At 43.6% G+C, this 18,991-nt stretch overlaps 1 protein-coding gene, 3 non-coding genes and 1 pseudogene across 5 annotated transcripts; 1 reads left to right on the forward strand and 4 right to left on the reverse strand.

The window, feature by feature from the left end:
- Positions 1–1,235: 1,235 nt before the first annotated feature.
- Positions 1,236–7,818, reverse strand: RPL17 (ribosomal protein L17). Of its 2 annotated transcripts, none has more exons than XM_066614759.1 (7): positions 7,763–7,818; positions 4,938–4,990; positions 4,812–4,852; positions 3,783–3,917; positions 2,767–2,865; positions 1,853–2,044; positions 1,236–1,323 (listed from the first exon to the last, which is right to left on the reverse strand). In XM_066614759.1, exons 2-7 carry the CDS (start codon positions 4,975–4,977, stop codon positions 1,276–1,278), a joined length of 555 nt encoding a protein of 184 aa, XP_066470856.1. In that variant the 5' UTR covers positions 4,978–4,990; positions 7,763–7,818; the 3' UTR covers positions 1,236–1,275. The 2 variants fall into 2 exon arrangements, with proteins under 2 accessions (XP_066470856.1, XP_066470857.1); XM_066614760.1 differs by having other exon boundaries at positions 7,680–7,765.
- LOC136643394 (small nucleolar RNA SNORD58) lies at positions 2,933–3,000 on the reverse strand. The gene has a single exon (XR_010793999.1). It is a non-coding gene; the product is annotated as a small nucleolar RNA SNORD58 (small nucleolar RNA).
- LOC136643396 (small nucleolar RNA SNORD58) lies at positions 4,084–4,151 on the reverse strand. Its single transcript, XR_010794001.1, has one exon. It is a non-coding gene; the product is annotated as a small nucleolar RNA SNORD58 (small nucleolar RNA).
- Positions 5,073–5,138, reverse strand: LOC136643395 (small nucleolar RNA SNORD58). The gene has a single exon (XR_010794000.1). It is a non-coding gene; the product is annotated as a small nucleolar RNA SNORD58 (small nucleolar RNA).
- A 9,147-nt stretch (positions 7,819–16,965) lies between the features above and the next one.
- On the forward strand, positions 16,966–17,085 carry LOC136642625 (5S ribosomal RNA; annotated as a pseudogene).
- Positions 17,086–18,991: the final 1,906 nt, after the last annotated feature.

Raw genomic sequence — 18,991 nt, forward strand, 5'->3', positions numbered from 1 at the left:
TCAACTCAAAGGGAATTCCCCAGCACAGGTACCACCACCAAGAGTGCCCTATTTCTGGCCGCCACCCCCCTATCCTCTTGATGGTAGCACAACCAGCAGGGCCCTCTTGGATGACCAAAGAGAACAGACCAGACTGTACAGGTTCAGATCTGAATGCATAATTTATTTTTTACAATTGCATCTTGTTTTTCTCTTCTACTATGAATCTCAAAACAAGAGAAGGCATGATGTGGAGGTTGAGCCTGTTGCCTTGTCCAAAAAAGCAAAGCAGGATCAGTTGCTTTGATGGAAGACCCAGAGGTTGCTGGTGTATCTTTGCAGAAGAGTGGAATGTGGAGTCAGCTGTGGGGGGGGGGAAACCAAGGGTAACATCCTTGAGAAGCTGATTTGAAGCTTGGTTGCAGCTATCTGCAAGAGCTTGAAAAATGCAAGAGCTGACAGCAGTGGAAGTGGAACATCTGGAGAAATGGAGGTTCTAGATTTTTCTCATGGAATACTTGTAAAAATCTCATTGAAAAACAGATTCAGCCTGCCTATGGAAACCAACCTGAATCTACTGAGCACATAGATTATTCTCAATATAATATATACAAGGGCTATAAGACTTAAGGAAAACAATTTAATACAACACAGAAGTTAAATACCATGGCCACACTACTTCTCCATGCAATGTCAAGCAAAAGAAGCAGCACTCCTCTTTTATTTTGTTCCCAATTGCTCTCCAGCCTCCCAGGTGATTGTGGTCCTTTAAGGTTTCAAAACACAGTTTTGGAACACAAGACAACCACAGTTCAAACAAATTTGAACATAAGAACAGGAGAGCCCCGCTGGATCAGACCAAAGACCCTCCTGTATCTCAGTGGCCCACCAAATGCTTCAGAGAGCACACAAGACAAGGTAAGACAAGACAACCTGTGTCCTGGTGCTCTCCCCTGCATCTGGCAATCTGAGGTACCCTATCTCTAAAACCAGGAGCTTGTACATATCCAACTTCCACAAAACCGAAAGTGGAGCGTGACTGCTGCGCTTTCACTTTTTAAGCTGTGGGGAGCCCTGCAGACACTCACACAGGGCTCCCCGGACCCCTGACAGGCTGCTGCAGGGACTGGTGAGTGCATCCCAGTCCCTGCAGCCCCCTTAACCCCCGCAAGAACTTACTGTGGTTCAAACTCTCTGAGAGTTTGAAAACTGGTGGTATACAAAATACGCAACAGGAAAAAAACAAATGCACACAATTATCTTAAGTTTTATTTTTATTCAAGAACTGATGAATACTTATTCCCTAGCCATCAGTTTCTGCTTCTTCAGTTTCTTTTGAGATATCTGGGGAAAAATAATAAATGAATTAATCACAAATATCACATGTGCTGAAAAATAATGAAAACAAAGTATGTTTTCACAATACTATAAACTCATTAGTGAAGAAATCATTAAAAAAACTGTATTTTCTACTAACTACAGAGAAATGTTAAGAAAAAAACACTGCAACAGTAGAGAGTATATCATGTTACTGCAAAACTCAAATTATGATTTGTTTTAGGCTACTATGCATTTAAATTACACTCCTACCATTTAATTTCCATGAGCGAGTATATACAAGTCTTCATAATTCTGTGCATGGATCCCTAGCTAATTAGACAGTGAAACTAGTCTCCCCAAACATGTCCACATAATAGTTCTGCTAGTAACAAATAATAGAATTATTTCTCTAAAGCAAAAGTGAACTATGCACAATTCTGAAATGGTTACTGTTTTGTATTAAATTTCTTTTTTCTCTCAATTATTTAAAAATTCCAACCAAGCTCTTATGCCAACTCTTCCAAATGAACACACAGGTCAACCAGCTCCATACCTTTTTCTTCTGAGCAACTTCCTCTTCTGGTTTAGGGACAATCTGCTCCTTCTCTGTGAGGATCATCTCAATGTGACAAGGAGAACTCATATATGGGTTAATGCGCCCATGGGCCCTGTAGGTTCGTCTTCGCATTTTGGGGGCTTTGTTGACTTGAATGTGCTCAATTACCAGAGAATCTACATCCAGACCCTGGAGAAAAAACATTTAAAATAATTATCATTAAAGCAATCAAGTAGCTTTATCTACACAAGCTGAATCCTAAGCTTGCCAATCCCACTTGACAAGAGAAGCTGACTTCCCCACAATGGAAAGTTCAGAAAGACTTTCTGCAAGAAAAACTAAAAATTATTTATGGTAGCTAAGAATCTCAGTTTGTTCCATTAGAATTCCATAAGGTTCCTTAAGACAGTCAGCAACATGACTAAAGCCTGTCACAATTCCTATTTCTACAATCTACTCAATAATATGCCCCAATTGCTATCCTTAACCACCCTTCCTCCTTACGCTCAAACCTCCCACCAAAGACTGTCATCTTCCCACCATCCAGCTCACTGAGTAAAAGTTTGCCTTTAAGTGGCTTCTGCCTGCTCCACTCTCCTGAAATTGCTCACAGTGGTTTCATTGCACCCACCTGACCAACAATCTAAGGGCCTTTTCACAGCCAATATTCTTCTTAATTCATCTTGCCTCTGAAAGGCATGATCATAAAACTATTCTTGACCTCTCTCTTTTCTACCTCAGAAAAGAAGTACCTCTTTCTACCTCTGCATTCAATAGCAGCATTTTAGTTGAGAGGCAAGAGAACCTTAATGCAGACCTAAACCTATGCAAAAAAACAGACAGATTACTACTTGTTTCAAACCCTAAGGCTTTTAAGTGAACTTTGTCAATCAACTTCCATTTAACTTTACCTTGAGCTCAGCATTGCTCTCAGCATTCTTGAGCATATGCAAGAGGAACTCAGCACTCTTTTTGGGCCAGCGCCCCTGTGTCCAGCCCCACTGCTTGGCCTACAAGGAGGAAAGTTTAGTATGAGTTTTCATTTAAATAAAAAACATTCACATTTCCGTTTTTAAGGTTGCTCAGAACAAAACATTTTTTTTCATGGATAATCCAAAGGTGTCCTAAGAAAATCATCACAGCAACCACAATCATCATGGTAGAATGTGAAGGAGGCAAACTAATCCCAAATATGCATTCTGTCCAAAGAACTTTGCAGCCATAGTATCTATTGAAAACAATTCATATTCCATATACATACAAATTCCCCATATGGTATCAGTGGGAAACAAAGATTCAGTAAAGATTATACAACATCACTGTTTCCTTCCATAGGATTTTCCAGTCACCTGCACAGAAGTACTGCATGATAACTGTTAGTAAGCCAGTTACACCCACTGTTAAAATCTGCTGCTTAATTGAGGTCTGTTATAGCTGATAATGTAGCCCAGAGACTAAACAAAGCTTTAAGCAGCTTTATCTACACACCTGACATGGCAAACATGCTGTCTGTCTTGAAATAGTCTCTTAAAGTCATTGTGGCTTCCATTTTTAACACAGAAATGAACCTGCAGCCTCCCTACATGTGTTCATCAATAATATTTACAGCACAATCCTATCCAACTTTCCAGTGCAACTATGCAAAACTGGGTGCGAGCTGCTTCCTACTGTGGGTGGGGGGCAGCCATGGAGGCCTCCTCAAGGTAAAGGAATGTTTGTTCCCTTACCTCAGGGCTGCACTGTGGTGACACCGGTGTTGGAAAGTTGGACTGGATTGGGCCCTAAATCTTTTCATACCTATATTTTGTTCAACTAAAAATGTTCTCATCAATAGAAGCTGAATTAGCTCCTTCTGAAAATATTTCCATCAAATTGCTAATGGTGGCTATGCAACTGTTGCTTTCATGAAGAGTTTTTCAAAATATACCTGGGCACATCTGCCAACCCCACCATTGTAACGACGGAATGGAACACATTGTTTCTTCAGTGTTACATCCTTTAAATATTTGGTGGCTTTTCGGATGTGCATGCCCTTAATAGCTTGGGCCGTCTCCCGTGTGTTCTAAAAGGAAAGAAAAAAGGTACTTGTGTAATTGGCTGTTAAGTCTACAAGTTCTTAAGTACACAGGCTAAAGCCTTGAAACCACATATTCATACACAGTCCCAAGAAATTGTATGTAAAATGAGGGCTAGTACACAAACTTCACTAAAATGTATCTGGGGAAGTAACTGCTCAGTTCTACATTGATGTTTTCATTATGAATCCAAAGGTGTCCTAAGTTAGTCATCATTGCAGTTACATAGTAATTCCTGTGCCCCACCCCCTAGTAAACAAACACTAATTCCCATACCAGCAAAACACTGCACTAATGGTTCAGTTGTTACTCCTTATAAGCAGTCTGATCTTCATCACAAACAGCTGACATAATTTATAGTTGATGACTATATACATCAAATAGGCCCCTTAATATTTGATCTCTACCCTAGTCTTGCCTAATTTTTTCTGTAATTTTAATTTTCCTATACAGTATAGGGAAAGGAAAGACAAGGCTTTTAGAAAATTATACATAGTCCCAAGGTCTGAAAGCACACGATGCAGCAACTTTGTTGAGGAGAGCAAATCTAGATCATGACAGTGCCCAGAGATGGGAACGCCTGTAAGTCCCAAGTGCTTTGCTTCAATGTGCCTTTTATCCATCAAAATATCATATCAGGAATTATGATAAAAATAAATTCAGGAGATTACAGGCAATTGTTGGCTGAAAACTTTTTATCTTCTTCTGCAAATAATGATAAATATTACATTCCTCTGATGATGACAAAGCTCAGTGTGACAACTAACTCTTCTAATAACTGATCTATTGCAAATCTTACTCATAGCAAAAGTTATTTGTTGGTCCCTAGACCTAATTTGGGGGGGGGGAAGGGGAAAGAAGCAAAGGCAGGTATTACATACCTTGAAATGAACACGAAGGTTGGAACCCCTTGACTTGCATGCTGCAGGAAGGAAAAAATATCTTATGAGATTCCCAAATCATTAGTCCTATACAAAGTTTTTCACACACCTGAGACAATTACTTACATTTTGTGGGGTTCTCCGGATCAAGTGAGTAGCGGACCATTTTCAGAGCTCACCTAGGAAAATTTTTTAGAAGAAACCTATTTCAGAATGGCAACAGCAAATAATCTGCAGTCTCTCAAATTAAGATAGTTAAAAGCTGCTCAGAAATCAGAGTGTTTTCATGATTAATCCAAAGGTGTCCTAAGAATGTCATCAATGCAGCTTCAATTTTTATCACACGATTTTCAGATTGCCCTTTCCCCTCAGCTTCACATACAGTTTAAAAAAAGGATAAAAAATAAAAGCTTCAATACCTCAATCACTTGCTTCATTATCCTAGAAGAGTATACTTTAATGCAGTGGTATTCAAACTGGGGTGTCGTGACGACCCAGCCTGTGGGTCCTGGCCTCTGCCCCCTTAAGGGGCGGGGGCAGCCAGGAGATAGGGGAAGGCAGTGGTTGCGCTCAGGGGGGCCGCAGGGGCTCGGGTGCACTTGCCCAAGCCTCCTGCAGCCTCCCAGGGGTGCAGGGAGCCCTGCACAACCTTCGACAGGGCTCCCCAGGTCAGGAAAAGTGAAAGCGGAGCGATCGCACCCCACTCCGCAAAACGAAGTGGAGCACATTGCTCCGCTTTCCCTTCTGACCGGGCTGCAGGGACTGGGGTGCACTCACCAGTCCCTGCAGCAGCCGTCCCTGTGTGCGGGGAGTCCTGTGCGAGCATCTGCAGGGCTCCCCAGGTCAGGGAAAGGGAGAGTGGGGCAATTGCGCTCTGCTTCCGCTTTTGCGGAGGCAGAGCAGATCACTCCACTCTCCCTTTCCCTGACCTGGGGCACCCTGCAGGCGCTCGCGCAGAGCTCCCCACACACAGGGATGGCTGCTGCAAGGACTGGTGAGTGCATCCCAGTCCCTGCAGCCCCCTGAGGGACGCGATCCCTTCCCCCTGCCCCTGTTGCCTTCCCCCCCACCCCCGCCAAGACTCACTGTGGGTTTCAAACTCCCAGAGAGTTTGAAAACTGTAGTTCTAATGAAAGTAATCAGACTGATTTTCAATGAGAATACTAGCAAGATACTGTTGTCCATTAGACAGTGGGTTTGCAGCATTTTTCATGCCACAAGCTCAATATATAAAGAGTCCCAGTGGATCAGGCCAAACACCCATCTAGTTCAGTTTCCTGTATCTCACAGTGGCCCATCAGATGCCTCACAGAGCACACAAGACAACAAGAGACCTAAATACTGATGCCCTCCCTTGCATCTGGCATTCTGAGGTAGCCTACTTCTGAAATCAGGAGGTCGCACATACCCATCACAACTTATAACCTGTGATGGAATCTTCCTCCAGAAATTTGTCCAATCCCCTCTTAAAGGCTTCCAGATCAGATTTCATCACCACGTATGTGGCAAGGAGTTCCACAGACTAATATTTTTTCCTTTATCTGTCCAACACTCAATTTTAGTGGATATCTCCTGGTTCTGGTGCTGTGTGAGGGGGAAAAGAATATCCCCCTATCCACTTTATCCACCCCCTGCATAATTCTGTATATCTCTATGGTGCTCTAATCCAGTGGACTTCAACCTTTTTTTTTATTGCTGTAAACTGCCACAACCTTCCCAAATAAAGTTGAAGAACACTGCATTAGAGTAACCCTTCTCATTTCAAATGTAGAATGTCACTAAGGAAGCCACTGCACTGTATGGGATGCTCCCAATCCCTTCATCACATATTATGGTGGCATTAGGGATGGCATTCACCTCCCCACCCTCCTGCCCAAATTAAAAGCATCATGAACCATAGGGTAACAAAGAACCTTGCCTTTTATTAAAACGGTGCAATGGCTTTTCACCAACCTTCAGTGAAAAAAGTTATCACAATACTTATAAGAGCTTATTCACCAGGAACAGTCAGTCTTCAAAGACATCCCTGAAACTTGCAACCCTTCACCAAGGCCTGCCTGCAAGGAACCTTCACCATACCTGCCTTCCCTGTCTCCAGGACAGGGCGGATCCAAATGGGGGCCATGAGTGCATATCCCCCCAAACAGTTGCCAATGGGGAAGGGTGCCCACCAGAATAGGAAGCAGCTGCAGGGCAGAGAGCCCAGGTCGACCTGGTAGGTAGATCGGGGCTTTTAAGTTCAGGTAGGAGCCCAGGTCTACCTGGCAGGTAGATCTGGCCTCGAAGCCTAGGCAGGAGCCTAGGTCTACCCACCAAGCAAGCAGCCAGAGAGGCCATAAGCGCAACCAAGAGCCCAGGTCTACCTGGCAGGTAGATCTGGGCTCCAAATCCAGGTGGGAGCCCAGGTCTACCTCCCCGCTCCCCAAGCAAACAGCCAGAGGCCACAAGCTCAACCAGGAGCCCAGGTATACCCAGCAGTTAAATCTGGGCTCCAAGTCTAGGCAGGAGCCCAGGTCTACCCGCCCAGAAAACAGCCACAGAGGCCACAAGCTCAACCAGGAGCCCAGGTATACCCAACATAGATCTGGGCTCTGGAGTTAAGGGAGTGCTCATGCCCCCCCAACACAAACACTGGATCCGCCCCTGTCCCAGGATGTCCTATTCCTCTCTCCTTCTAGATGACAGATGGCACTGTCCCTAAAGCCTGTGTGGTTGCTACATCCGGGCTCTCCAGAGTCCCCCTGCTGACCACAGCAGCCATTTCCCACCACTTCTACGCGGGCTTCTTCGCCCACCCTGCCCTTCGTTCTCCCCCCGCGCCCCAACCCAGAAATACCGCCACGGGCGAACCGCTAGATGCCTCCCCACCCTATTCAGCAGGGTCTCTGCGGGCCCCACGGCGGGATTGCGAGCCACGGTGGCGGATTCTAGGTAGGCCCCGTCGCACTCACCTCAGAGCGTCCACTACCGCCGGGAAAAAGGAAGGACAAGGGCTTCTGGGAGGGCGTCATGTAACTTCCAAGTCTCGCGAGAAGTCGCCGCGGGATCCGCAGAACTCGCTTCGAGGAGACGCGTCTGTTGATAGACATAATAAAGGCTAGAGTGGCACAGTTCCAAGGCAGACAAAACCCATTAATGAGAACCCAGAAGTGCTGTATTGATGTGATGTGTCACTCTCGTGTTTTATTGCTTCTATGTAGAAACCACTTCTCCTAGTAAACCTCATTTGGCTGGGAGGAGAGTGTGAAAGAGGCACATGAAAGTGGGAGCCAGCTGTGGGTTGGTCTGTTAGAGTGAAAAAAAGCCTCCAGCTTCCAAAGAAGGGTAGCAGCTGCATTCAGACCATCCTGAAAAAGAAAATCACAGAGTGGTGATTTAGCATTTTCATTCTGCAGGGTGGTGTTTGTAGTCCTCATCTGGGAGAAAGTTCCATTGAATTCAGTGGGGCTTGCTTATTAGTAGCAATGCATAGAGACTTGCATTAGGTTGCAACCCTGATCTGGGAGAAAACTCCACTGAATTCAATGGGGCTTGTGTCTTGACAGCAATGCACAGTCTTGCATTAGGTTGCAACCCTGATCCGGGCGAAAGTTCCACTGGTTTCTGTGGGGCTTGCTTTTTGGTAGCAATGCAGAGAGGCTTGCATTAAGTTGCAATCCTGATCTGAGAGAAAGTGGCACTGAATTCAATGGGACATGCAAGCCTCTATGCCAGCCATTTTCATCTCATGGCACTAAAATGGTCAAGGCACACCATCAGTTTTCTGACAATTGAAAAGGCACGCTGTGCCGTCACATCCCCCAATGGCCCTACTAATAAATGACCTTCTCCCAAATTCCCGTGGCACACCTGGGGACCATTCACGGCACACCAGTGTGCCACGGCACAGTGGTTGAAAATGGCTGCTCTGCACTGTTGCCAGGAAGCATTATGTTGCAATCCTGATCTGGGAGAAAGTTCCACTGAATTCAATGGGTTTTGCTTCTTGGCACAAATGCATAGAGGCTTGCATTAGGTGGCAACCCTGATCTGGGAGAAGGTTCCATTGAATTCAATGGGGCTTGCTTCTTGGTAGCAATGCATAGAGGCTCGTATAAAGTTGCAATTCTGGAGAAAGCTCCACTGAATTCATTGGGACTTCTTGCTTAGCAATGCATAGGCTTGCATTAGGTTGCAGTCCTGATCTGGGAGAAAGGTCCATTGAACTCAGTGGGGCTTGCTTCTTAGTAGATGTGCATAGTTGATGTGCATAACAAAGCAAACAAAAAAAAAGTGGAAGGGGTGGCAAATTTGGGCATGGTGGGTGAACCTTCCAAGACTGCAGACTGGAGGTTTCTTAAGATGATGCAGGATGGTTATAATAATAATAATAATAATAATAATAATAATAATAATAATAATAATAATAATAATATTATTATTATTATTATTATTAATTCTTTATTGGCATAAAATAGCATTATACACAGATAAGAAACAGAATATTATCCAAGTCTCATTAGATCTCCACTATATAACATATAAACATTGCTAGCATTGTTCAGGATGTAGTGAATATTTACGAACTCTGAGCAGCCCTTCATGTTATTTAAACAGTGCCTAAACCCTAGAGTGGTTAAAATACCAAGCCAACCAAATACAACTCAGACGAGCACACTACATAGGAAACAATCTTTAGTGTCTTGCCTGTCTGGTCCTAGGACTGTTCGGGGTCAGCCACTCAGGCAGGTTTCTGCTACAGCAAACTGAGATTTTCCCCATGCTTTCCCAGGGCATTCTCATCCTGTGGCCTTCTGGGCATGCCTCTTAAAGAAGCAGTCCACAACAGAAAGCATGCCACAAAATATGAGATAGGACTACTCTAGTACACCATGACAAAAATGCACACAGTGTTAAGGTATGGTTTTACCTCATGCTGCTAAAGCTACACATGCAGTGCTGGTCTGTCCAAACTAACATTTATTTCTTTGTTGAAATACTTGTGTCTCAACCTTCCCTCCTCAAAAGAACCATCAGGTCAGATTACAAAATTTTCAAAAACAACAAACCACAATAAAAAAAAGAGGAATGAACATCATTCTCAACATGCAGCACTAGTGATGAGCTCTAGCTTAGAGTGCTGATTGACTTCAAAGTATTATTTTGGAAGTACCCTAAAGCAGCAGTTTTCAAACAGGGTTGCAAACCAATTTTTGGTGAGTTGCAAAAAGCTTGCTGTGTGAGCCTCTGCTTAATTTTACCCCCGTGGAAAACCATGAAAAATGAATTCATTCTCAATAATTATTAATAAATAAAAATATATTTTTAGATATCTTTTTTTAAGTCTAGTAAAACTAAGTGAGTCCTGATAGATTGCTTTAAAAAAGTGGGTTGTGGTACTAAAAGTTTGGGAAGTACTACCCTAAAGCAATCATAGCAATGGTTCTTCCAATTAAGGACCCAATCCTATCCAACTTTCCAGTGTTGGTGCAGCCACAGTGCAGCCCCAAGGTAAGGGAGCAAATGTTCCAATACCTTAAGGAACTTCTGTGACTACCTCCCCAACAGAAGAAGCAGTGCATGCTCCATTGGCACAGCAGCACCAGCATTGGAAAATTGGATAGGATTCGGCCCTAAGGAACATAAACGCAAGTAGAAATCTCTGCCACCAGATGGCGATAAAATTAAAATTTTTACTGACTACTCCTAAAAATAGGCTTTTCATGTACACAGTGGAACAGACATGCCTTTCTCCCTCAAGTTTCAAAGTGGTTGACAGTACATCTGAAAGCATAGAACATGGGGGCTTGTCTGATGTCCATGGGGAAGGTGTTATAGATCAGCTTTCAACTCTTTTTCTTCTCATGGCACACTGATCCAGGGCCTATGAGAAGAATTTTGTCAGGGGGTACAAAGTTTCTTCTGGGCCTCTTCCCAATGGGGCAGGGGGGTAATGGGGGCAGGCAGAATGGGGGGCAAAATAAGGCAGGGAGAGGGTGTTGATAGCCACAATAGTCTTTGGAGCCCAGGTCTACTACGTTTCTTGATGCAGAGCCCAGGTCCCCCTGATCATGTGGCACTGGCAGCTAGATAAAGTAATATGGAAAACCAAACACACTCCTCTCTAAAATCTCTACAGAATCTCTAAAATCTCTACAGAAAATCGATTGCAGAAAATTAGCATCATCGTGTTTAGGCTTACGCTAGAATGGACCAAAATGAACTTCTGCAGCAGCAGTAGCCCCGCACCAGGGTCCCTGAGCTTCTATACATGGTTATGAGATCCACAACCCAAAGAGCTACTGTAGCAAGCCAGTTTCCTCCCACGTTTGTCACTGTGCTCAGGAGGGTCATGGATAGCGACTGCCACAACTATCCCCAGCTATCTGCTTCTACCTCTCCATGGAAGCATCCAGAGCTATTCCAAGTCCTTCTCCTTGGCATGTTTGAAAAAGGGGGGGGGCAGAACAGAAAAAGTGTGAAGCAAAGTGCCCTCCTACTTTAGCAAGTCAGGGCTGGTGCTACTACTCAAAGGTGCTTACCCTGTATCTTGAGAGCCCTTGGAGATGATGTTTCTCTCTGTGGTTGTGCCCAAAGTTACTGAACAATGTTTTGATTAATAAGTTATTTGATTTACGCTTTAATCTTTTAATAAAGTGTCGTGAAATACTCTGTTTTCTCATTGTAGGTACCATTATGCCACCCCTTCTTCTTAACAAATGGCATCCAATGACATCCAGCGTACCTGAGCACAAAAGAACTAGAGTCAGAACTGCAACCAGTATGTAAATTTCCATAAGGGGACATTTTACTTTTGTAGTGATAATAATATTCATATTCTAGTAACCTATCCATTGAACTGTTCCACCGACTTCCCCTTGACCCCCTGCATCCACCCCTCTCAAATGCTTGTATCCCTGGCTATATAAAAGCTGAGCTATATAAGAATATGTTAATGAAATGGAATGCCATTGATTTCAGCGGGGCTGGATTGACGCAAACGGATGTGAACAGTGTAGCCTTGAGGTCTAGTAGGCAGGAACCCAGATTGGCAGCACATTTGTCTTCGCTCATGCAAGTTAATTATCAATCGCTGCAAATACTAACCACTTGATATGTTTCTTCTTTGCTAGGAGTGGCACAAGCAAGGCCTTGTATGTAAACACTGTACATTTACTACTAGAACCCCTCCTTTCTCTTATCACTTCTGAATGGTTTGTGTTGTTTCCCTGGCTGACAGGCCTGGCAAGCACACCCTGTAAGAACTGTGTGCAATTTATAATCCTCTGCATTGATTCCCCTGGCTGGGATGTTTCTCCATGTATATGAACAGGACCTGCCTCTCTGTTTAAGGTGGTTCTAAGCACCTCTATTTTACAGGGTTTTATGGTTGCTTAATAGTAAATCCCCTAATATGCTTTTTATCCTCTTTAGTAAGTTGTTGTGGATTATTTTTTTAAGAACAGTGAGACAGTGGCATAGCTAGAGGGGTGCAAAGTTTTGCAGGCGCCTTGCAAACGGCCCCTCCCCTTCAGAGCCATTCTGGTCGGCATATGCCTCTGTTTTGCTCCCACCACCTGGAAAGGGCCCAAAGGGTCACTTACACAGCACATTCAGGTGCCTGCAAAACTTAGTGCCTTGCACCCCCTTTAGCTACGCCACTGAAGTGGGTCATGTTTCTCTAGTCTCCTGTCTAGTTTGATCCATAGCAAGGGTAGGCAAACTTTCAACTTTAGGGATCCTGGACCTTTAACAATTGTATAGAAGAGGGAATTTCAGCAGGTGCAGCTTGTCATCTCACAGATGAAATTCTACACAATTGTTAAAGGTCCAGGATCCCTAAAGTTGAAAGTTTGTCCACCCCTGATCTATAGAATGTGAATGAATTGGCAGCTGCTTTTCAAGTGCTTGAAGGCTGAATGATAGAGATGTCCTTGCCAGTGATACAGGCATGGAATGTTTCTGGTCCACTGTGGTCTCTTTTAAAGCAGGTTTTTTTTTCCAGATTTTTCAACTTTGTAATTCAAACCTGCAAAATCAGCTCTCATAGAAGGATGAACAAAATTTAATGTGTTTAGGAAAGGCAGCACACTGGCCTTTCATTACTGTTTTTAAATTCCTAAATGTTTTATTTTTATAGTCCATATGCAATCTTACAATGAAGCTGGAGCAAAAAAAAAAATCAATAGCCATCAGTGAAGATGCAGGTTTAGACCTCTGCTGCTCTGCCAATAAAAACACATTATCTTTCAGTCCCATTTCCTAGAATCCCCAAACTAGTTCTAATGAATGCAACAGCATGCAAAGCTTGTCCCAAGATAACCCTTGGGGTTACATAATCTGCAGGGATTGTGTGGTAGCAAAAGCAGAGTGTGAGTGAGGTAACTACTGTACTTTCTTTGGTTATAATATTCCAACATACTTTGTGCAACTAGAGATCTTGTCTAGCTGATCACCTTTTTCCCAGTCACTTTCCCAAACCCTAGAATGAGAATCTGAAATCCTCAAGTTCCTCCCTCACCTTGCAGGAATTATAATTCGATGGATGGTTTTACAAGCACAACGTGGGAGAAAGTGTCATCCTATAGCTAGCAGATTATAAAGCAGGAAGAATGTGACAAGGTTTTTTTAAGAAGTTTTTTCCACACTTTTAAGACATACTGATGTGGGTGTGAGCACATCAAGTGGGTTAAGAGAGGTATTTTATTTCTAATGGCACAATCCACTGAAAAGCTTTGAAACTGTCAATCATTCTCATGGAGTTCAAGTAGGTAGGAGAACTTTCTGTGGATTGTACTCAACAACATTATGCTCCATGAAATGAGATCATACCATGTGAGCAGAATTGCCTATTGTGCTATCAGCTGTATTTAAAATAAACAAAAAACCAATAAAACATAATTTGCTTGGGGGTAAGCAGCATGCATCCCTTTGAATATTACCCCTCTGTGGTTCCCAAAATGGATGCAACATGCAAAATAGTATGCAGAATGTTCTAAGAAAAGCTTTGGAGCAGCCGTATGGGAATACTCAGCATCTTCCTCCCAGCTTCCAGCTTGAGAACATCCCGCACTTTAAAACTGGTGCTTGTAGAAAATGGTATGTCATCCTGTCGAGGGATAGTCCTTTCAGTGTATCCTAAGAATTGATAGCAGATCCTAAAATTGGATCAAATGGAGGCTCATATGCATCCAGTTCAGTTTTATTTTTCATTTTGTTGGCATTACTTTCTGCAGTCCAGGAACGTGGCCAATAACGTTCTTAGATAGAAAAGGGAGTAGATCAAGAATGCTCTCATTCTCTTTAGAATCTAAAATTCTGGCATCTGGATGGGAGGTGCTCCAGCATGGGGAGAGGTGAGTGTCAGGGCGTCAACTGAAAATGGAAAACATTCCACAAGGCACCTGGCCTGTGATGAATGAATTAGTGAGTCAATATTTCTCAGCTGAGCACATTTAGGGAAAAATAATATTTCCATATTACAGGATTTGGGCATAAGGGATGTTGACAATTATTCCTATTGTATGCATTGTTTCAGGAGGTCCCGTCTTCACAGGACATTGAAATTTAGCAGTGACCAATGGGATAAATGGCTTTGAAGAAAGGATTTGGCAGCTTAATGGATAAGGTTAGTTCGACCACTGATTATTTACCAATACTGAACTTGGACGATTCATCTAGACCAGTGGTTCTCAAACGTTTTAACACAGGCACCCACTATTTAGAATTTCAATCTCTTGGGACCCACCAGAAGTGATGTCATGCTGCGAAATGACATCATCAAGCAGGAAAATTTTTTATCACCCTCATACAACCAAATAAAATCAAATAATGAATCAATCAATCAAATAAATTAAAAGCTAGCAATAAGGATAAGTTTAAAAATTTATTTAAAATAAAGAAGAACACCCTAACTCTCCCAAACAGTTGCCAATTTGTTTATAACAAATTCCGCAAACATCCCAAAGGCTGCAGTCCTATCCACAATTACCAGGAGTAAGCCCCATTGACTATCACTGTTAAAAGCATATATATAGTAGTCTGTTAGTAGCCTGCTAAATGTCTGTAACATTTCCCCAAATGCAGTCATATTCCATGGTAGCACCAAACCTAACGTATTAAAAATACAATACACATTGAAACAAATGGGGACCCACCTGAAATTTTCTTATGACTCACCTAGTGGGTCCTGACCCACAGTTTGAGAAACACTGATCTAGACCGATGGGGATAGATACTCATAGGGGAAGATCTCTGCTGTTGGGAGCAGTTTAGAGTGAACAGGGCATTCCAAATTATATTTCTCACAATGATTTCACAGATCCTGATGCCTGTGAGCCCAATCCTATCCATTAGAACGTAAGAACAGCCCCACTGGATCAGGCCATAGGCCCATCTAGTCCAGCTTCCTGTATCTCACAGCAGCCCCACCAAATGCCCCAGGGAGCACACCTGATAACAAGAGACCTGCATCCTGGTGCCCTCCCTTGCATCTGACATAGCCCATTTCTAAAATCAGGAGGTTGCACATACACATCATGGCTTGTAACCCGTAATGGATTTTTCCTCCAGAAACTTGTCCAATCCCCTTTTAAAGTTATCCAGGCCAGATGCTGTCACCACATCCTGTGGCAAGTAGTTCCACAGACCAACCACATGCTGAGTAAAGAAATATTTTCTTTTGTCTGTCCTAACCCTCCCAACACTCAATTTTAGTGGATGTCCCCTGGTTCTGGTGTTATGTGAGAGTGTAAAGAGCATCTCTCTATCCACTTTATCCTTCCCATGCATAATTTTGTATGTCTCCATCATGTTCCCCCTCGGGCGTCTCTTTTCTAGGCTGAAGAGGCCCAAACGCTGTAGCCTTTCCTCATAAGGAAGGTGCCCCAGCCCCGTAATCATCTTAGTCGCTCTCTTTTGCACCTTTTCCATTTCCACTATGTCTTGTTTGAGATGCGGCAACCAGAACTGGACACAATACTCCAGGTGTGGTCTTACCATCGATTTGTACAACGACATAAATGGCCACCCCACCTCCAACCCGCCCCTCCCTGTCCCTCCTGTCCCTCCCTGCCCCTCCCTGTCCCTCCAACTTTCCAGTGCTGATGCAGCCATACCAACAAGGCATGCACTGTATCCTGCGTTGGGGGAGGGAGTCACGGAAGCCTCCTGAAGGATCTCAGGGCTGCATTTCGGCTGCATCAGAGTTGGAAAGTTGGATAGGATTGGACCCTGTGACACGTTAATTGCCGCCTCCTCACCAAAATACCCCAGTTGCTCTTTCTGGGCAAGAATTGCAAGTTACCAGTTTTGAATTAAAAATTTCTTGGCTGGCAAGCAGTGATCACCCTGCAATGAAACATTTGCTGAGGTGATGTTATGCAATAGCCACACAGTTCCCATGGGAAGACTGACTGTGTAAGGCTCTTGGAGGCAGGAAGGTGGGACAAATACTGGGCTGATTCAGCACAATCAGTCTTTTTTCTGCTTCAGCCCAGGCAAAGTTTTGTGAATGAAGTTGAGCTATTTTCCTGAACTTTTGGGGGAAGGAGTCTGTGGGGAAAAGGGGGGTTGCCTTTATCTGTGTTGCCCATGCCAGATAGAAGAGGGTCAAAGTGGCAGGGACCCACCATACTATCTGGTGCTACTGCAGCAAGTAATTGCAGCCACAAGGCTAGAGAAAGAAGAAGGAATCACTTCCCCTTATCCAGTGGCGTAGCTAATGAAAGTGTAGTCTGGTGCCAAGTGCAAATGTTTCTCTGGAAGTGACATCACTTCCAGAAGTGACATCACTTCCAGGGCATCATTTGCACTTGGCACTTCCAGAAGTGACACCTGACTTTTTAAAAAGTGAAAAATGGGGCAATGGAATAGCTAAGACATCTGCTACATGAACTCGAAGATTTTGTAGCCTCCCCATGTTGAAATAAAACTTAACTTATTAAGTACATTTTAAAAAAGTAACTTTTCTGATTAATTGGCCATAACTTTTGATAGACTACAGATAACCCAGTGTGGTTTGTTTCATTGCATTCAGCATTAAATTACCTTTCCAATGATATATAATATGATGGTATTATTCATATATACCAAGTCTTCATAATGAAAATGTTTTCTGCTTAATTGGCCATAACTTTTGATAGAATACAGATATTTCAACATGGTTTGTTTCATTGCATGCAGCAACTGTTACCCTGCAGATGCCTGATCTTGTCTGATCTCGGAAGCTAAGCAGGGTGAGGCCTGGTTAGTACTTGGATGGGAGACTGCCTGGGAATACCAGGGGCTGTAGGCTTATACCATAGTCTTTCGAGACTGAAGGTTGCCAACCATTCAGCCCAGTTGCATTGCACTGCATTGTTGCCCAGTGCAATTGCTACCCCCTGTACCCCCTTAGCTACCCACTGCCTTTATTGCCACCATGGCTTCTGACTCCTTCACAGTCCAGCCACTTATTCTAAACAGGCTGGCAGATGCTGGGAGCAGAAGAGGGGTAGTGGCAGCTGTGGAGGTGGTGGTAAGGGGAGGGTAGCTTGGAGCACACACAGTTGCATATGCAATTTAAAACAAAATGAGATATTTTGAAGGGGAAGGTGAAACATTTGAGTACCCTTCAAGCCAGGCCTGCTCCAGGCCGCACACATCACCAGAGATGGCCTTGCTCCCATATGTCTAGCCTGGTCCTCAGTAAGCTCTGAAACACATTTGAACCAAGAACCTCAGCCAGTGTGGTTGACTGCTGTAGAAGACTAGCTGTTGGGCTTCGTATGGGACACATCTCCATATCTGTGAATAACCAGAGCAATCTCTCTGTCTGTGTTTACTTTGATAGCCTTTGATAAAGAGTCAAGTACTCAGAAAATCTGGAATAAAATTCAAGAATGAATCAGTTTACAATGACACCTGTGGAGATTTTTCTTCCTGCCTTTTTAAAGCCATTTCTGCCCAATGTTGCATGTATGCAACAGGGATCAAATGCGTACGCCTCTGGGCTGGGCATTAATAAACAGCAGCATCTCTCTTCTTCCTAGCTGTTGGATTCACAGAGGAGCCCAGCAGGGGGCCCTCATCTCCTTCACAAGCATATCTGTCAGTGGGTGCTGCTGATGGTTGGACCAGAGATAAAAGCTTCCAGGTTAAGTCTCCAGCCTTTGCTTGGGCAACTGGCCATTTAGCTCTGTGCTTGGTTTGATATTGATGCTGGTCTGTCCTTTGGTTTCTGCTGTGCCTCTCCAGCTGTATTAGACCAGTCCCTGACTCTGTCTGCCAGTCACCTCCATTCACTGGTCGAGTCCCCTTTTAAAGGCACTAAAATGGCCATCATTCCTTCTGGTATCCTCCCAGCTATTCACAGTTCACCTCGCTGCAGCTGTGTTCAGTCTTCTCGCAAGACGCCTCTTCTCTAGGCTTTTTAAAAGGTTCATACAAGACAAATCTGCATTCAGTTATTCATCCAGCAAGTTCACAACCTGAAATTTGGCTTGCTAGCATTGTATTTATTTGTCTTGTACATTTATACACCGCCCTTCAGAAACAAGATGCTCAGAGCACTTTGGAATATAAAAACCAGACACAATGAAATATAAAACAAAACACTTTTAAAATAAAGCTACAGAAGTGGCCAACAGCCAGCAAAGCCATCAGGCAGCATTAAAACCAACAAATGCACATGCTGAGCAAATAAAAACATCTAGTGAATGGATGAAGCTGTATTTTGCTGTAGACCCTAGGTCCACGTCTGCTGCCATTGTCTACACTGACCAGTCCCAGCTCCAGACAGGGACGCTACTCAGTCCTATCTGGAGATGCCAGGGATAGAAGCTGGGACCTTCTCAAACAAAGCATGAGGTCTACCGGAGTTCAAAAGTGAGCTTCCCTGGGTAGGGCATTCCGTATTTATTTACTGACAATATTTATATACTACCTTTTCTCTTAAAAAACTAAGAAGCAAAAGGAAACTCAGAGTCAATAAAACACATTAAAAACCAAGGATACATATCCGAAGTGCCAGAACTCTGCTCAACAGTTGCCCAACATCAACTGGTAGGAAGACCTGGAGGGCCCAATGAGTAACAAAAGACCGGCTCATGTAAAAGTCCATTTTCTATAGTTGCCCATCATTAAACATGCAAGCCTAGATGGGCTGGGCAGAGAAAAAACAAGAACTGGTAAAAGCAGGAACTTGTACCGGAAAGCAGGAA

This window comes from Tiliqua scincoides, chromosome 2 (genome assembly GCF_035046505.1).
Source record: "Tiliqua scincoides isolate rTilSci1 chromosome 2, rTilSci1.hap2, whole genome shotgun sequence".
NCBI classification, from domain to species: Eukaryota; Metazoa; Chordata; class Lepidosauria; order Squamata; family Scincidae; genus Tiliqua; species Tiliqua scincoides.